The sequence below is a fragment of the Nuphar pumila genome, chromosome 1, assembly GCF_984573655.1.
Source record: "Nuphar pumila chromosome 1, dmNupPumi1.hap1.1, whole genome shotgun sequence".
In the NCBI taxonomy this organism is placed as follows: Eukaryota; Viridiplantae; Streptophyta; class Magnoliopsida; order Nymphaeales; family Nymphaeaceae; genus Nuphar; species Nuphar pumila.
In genome coordinates, this window is record NC_143249.1 from 7,147,194 (window position 1) to 7,151,067 (window position 3,874).

A 3,874-nucleotide genomic window follows, 5' to 3' on the forward strand; every position below is an offset into this window, starting at 1 on the left:
CAAGTACCATTCCAAGTTGAGAACAATCATAATCTCCATGTAAATATCCATTTCATGACAATTACTCACCTACTCTCAGACTTTATTTGAGGGAAACTTGGCACAACGCAAACTATATACGTTACTCTTCTTCATTTAGGATTATTATATGGTTAGTACTACACTTGCGGTGAAACCTTGGCATTTCATTCTTCTTCTAGCACCGAGGCATTTTTCCCTTCTTCATCAGAACCACAGCCAGAAGTTGCGCTTCTTATTTGGGCTATGAGCAAGCGGTATCACCATTTCCAAAACCTTACGCCTCCTGCTGTCGATGTCGTTCGTGCACGATTCGACTTCCTTCAACAAATCATCGATGCTGGTGAGTACATCGATGGATTCCTTCTGGATGGTTTCCTTCAGCGAAATGAACTCGTTTGGATCGCCACCACTATATGATTCTTGAACAGTGGAATGCACGTTGTTTGCATGAGCAGCCAACCTCTGCTCCAACTTTTCTACGGACGAGCAGATGGGCTTTAACTCATCCACTATACGTATTCTATTCTCCAGGCCATCCATGTCGTCGACAATCTGACTGAGACGCATCTGATCTCCCTTGAGGAGCTCATCCAGCCACACAGCCAACGGCCCCCAACTTGCAGCTGATACCGCCGCTATGACTGAACAGATCAAGGTAGCAGCAAAGAAGCCTGCAAATATAGTGAAGATGACCTTCCTGAGCGGTTTTATGATTCTAAGCTTCTTCTTCAATGCAGTTCTTTGCAGGATGATCTTCTCCACCAACTGATTATGCTGCTCCAGCAAGTCCATAAACGACCGCAGGCATTTGTCGGCGAAGCTTCCGGCTGATCTGTACCTCTTCAGCTCCTCCAGGACTGCCATGTCCTGCTCCTTTTGTGGTGGTAACCAGCAGTTAAGAGTGTTTGAGAGCCTTTTGTGGTCCTCCTTGAACCTCACCAAGTTGTCCTCCAAATTGTACAGGAACAGAGATGCTTGGTTGGCGAGGTGGAGGCAATCTTCGGTGAGGAAATGGAGGTCATCGCTTCCCCGCATGTCCTGCCGCAAGGGCCGTATGTCCTTCATGATTTGGGTGATGGATTCATGCAAGGAAGAAACAGCACGTTTGAGAAGCTTAATAAGGGAATGGCCTCCCTCAGTGGGATGGCTTTGCAGGAAAGCTTCCATTTCTTGCAACCATCCTAAAAGGAGTTCCTCGTCCTTGAAATCACGAACAAGCTTTGAGTACGTACCAGCAGCAGCGCCTGCTCGACCTGCCAGCTTGAAAGAAACGTTTCCCATTAGATTCAGCTTTCTCTATCCCTCCCTCTCTCTCTTCAATAGATTGAATGTGACGAGCAAAAGTTCCGTGAATTTATAATATTTAATGAACCCAGATAACTTTGACGGATGTTGTGGTGTGTTTCCATTTGATGCTTCGTAGCAAAAACATTTGCATTGTTTTTTACTGACGAGGAACCCTCTCCGAAGTTAGGGAAGACACTTCCACGACCACCCTCCTGCCCCTTAAAGCTACGAACACATCCGTCCTCTAGCGGAGTGTAATGCTCAACGCCTCCTCAACCACCCCCGGCTGGCCACGCTTCCAAGCAAATACACGTAACCTTCACGGCAACGGCAGCGGCAGCAGCAGCATCACTGTTGCATATTTGAAAATTTTTATGAATACCAGCTCAGTTTTGGGCAAGCCGAGTCGCGAGCATGAGTTGGGCAAGAACAGATGGTGCTCTGCTTCGCTCGTCTCATGTAAGTTCGTAAGAATATATCATATTAAATTTAAGTGCAAACATCTATCATAAAAAGTAATTTTAATTTTACAGTTGGTTAGAGTGTATGGTATGTGAGAGAGAAGTTTGAGGTTCAAATCCCATTGTTGAAACTTCAAATTTCACATAATTTTCACAAGCCAGCTTGTGCTCTGCTCAGCTGACTTGAGCTTGGCTCGTCTAGTTACAAGCCCGAGCTGAGTCTGAACAAGCTGGGTTTGGCTCATTAACCATCCCAAGAGGTGAACAACACGTAGCAAAAAAGACAATTTTACCGCTTAGTGGACCTTTCTACCATTTTCCCTTTTATCAAAACCGTTGATTAAACAAGGGTAGTCTCATTCTTGTTCAAGACTTAGACGTTCAAATGGCTCCTGATCATGAACAAGGAGATGTTGGTTCACCGTGAGAGATAGCTAGTGGGTAAAGGGTCGCTTGATTAAGGATTACGATCTGTTGGATAACAGTGTGTCCATCTGATTATCTTTAGGCCCTCACGGTCAAGGCCATGTCCAAAAGGAGTCCAGGTCTAACTGAAGACAAAAAATATACCTTTGTATTTATATTGATCGAAACTTGCTTAAAAAAGCTGCCAAACCCAAAAAAGTGTTATTTATCTAAATAAATATAAATAACTTCTCTCAATAATATATATATATATATATATATATATATATATATATGTATATAAGTGCTTCCGTAGTACCTACTCCTACTTAACCGAAGCTTTAGATTGTCAAATTTCTTAAACTTTTTTAGTTGATCATATGTGTATGTTTTTTAAAACCTGGATCACAATGTATCAATGACTTGAAATTTTTTTACTTTTATGTCAAAAAAAAATGATTCAATTTCTATCAAATAAACTATATTGAGCACATCATAAGGTTTAATTGAGAAGATACTACTACAACTACATCTTTCATATATAAGTACCAAGATACAACCTACCACCATGATTTTCTAGTACTACAGCAGCATTTCATGTATAAGTACCAAGTTATTTGCAAAAACATTCAAACGGGAATTTTAGTTTGGTATCTCATATATGACACAATCATCATCAACAACAACAACAACTACGCCTTCATTCCAAAACAATTGGGGTCGGCGATATGAATAAAAAAAAATCATTCTGGGTCTTCCACATGAATCCCTTGCCTCCAATCATTTCTATCCAATGCAATGTTCTCGGTGAGGTTCAAAGCATTCATATCCTTTTCTATCATCTTCATCTAAGTCTTCTTAGGCCTATCCTGACCTCTTTTAATTAATATATTTTTTCATTTCTCCATCCTTCTAACTGGAGCATCATTAGGCCTTCGTCGAATATATCCAAACCACCGTAAACGATTCTCTCTCATTTTATTTTCAATGGATGCAACGCCTATCTTCTTACGTGTATTGTTCTCAACAAATATAAAGACCTTGTAGTATACATGAGAATTTGATTTTTTTTCAAGTTTTATCTTCAAAATAATGACAAAAACAAATACACTAAAAAATGAAAAGGACTAACAATAAAAACCCAAGATATAGCCAATATAAAGGTAAATATATCATAAAATTATGATATTTTCATTTAAATGATAATATCTTGATTTTGAAAATATCATGAAATTTTGGACATTTAAAACAACAACTAAAATATCATGATTTTCCAGGACATTTTCAAAATATTTCCAATATTTGTCACACCGGATTCCATGTGCAACTGTTTGGCACCATGCTTGGCCTGGACCTAACTTTGTGCTCTTGCATGTAAAACATACTTTAGGTGGGCCAAAGGTTCTCCTTTCCTTCAACCAAACATTTCTTGGATCCCTGATAGGAAAATTATGAGGGACTAAAACCTGAAAGCTATTCATAAATCATTCGATTATCCCCATAGGATAGAGATTAGGGGCTATTTATTTCACTCCAAAATGTGGAAATGACCAATTTTCATATGAAAAATGAGCCTTATCCCACAATGAGTGAAACAAACATCTTTTTTGGTGGGCCCCATGTTTTTTTTGAAGTGGTCTGTTTCCTATAAAAATGTCACCTCCCATTAGGAAAGTGTCTTCCCATATGAGAGCATATAA

General features: G+C 39.7%; 1 protein-coding gene across 1 annotated transcript; it reads right to left on the reverse strand.

The window, feature by feature from the left end:
• Window positions 1-225: 225 nt before the first annotated feature.
• On the reverse strand, window positions 226-1,302 carry LOC149847836 (UPF0496 protein 1-like). Its single transcript, XM_090002419.1, has one exon. It carries the CDS (start codon window positions 1,300-1,302, stop codon window positions 226-228), a length of 1,077 nt encoding a protein of 358 aa, XP_089858545.1.
• Window positions 1,303-3,874: the final 2,572 nt, after the last annotated feature.

Coding starts and splice junctions, on each gene's coding strand:
- LOC149847836 (XM_090002419.1), bottom strand. CDS start 1,302: ATGGGAAACGTTTCTTTCAAGCTGGCAGGTCGAGCAGGCGCTGCTGCT.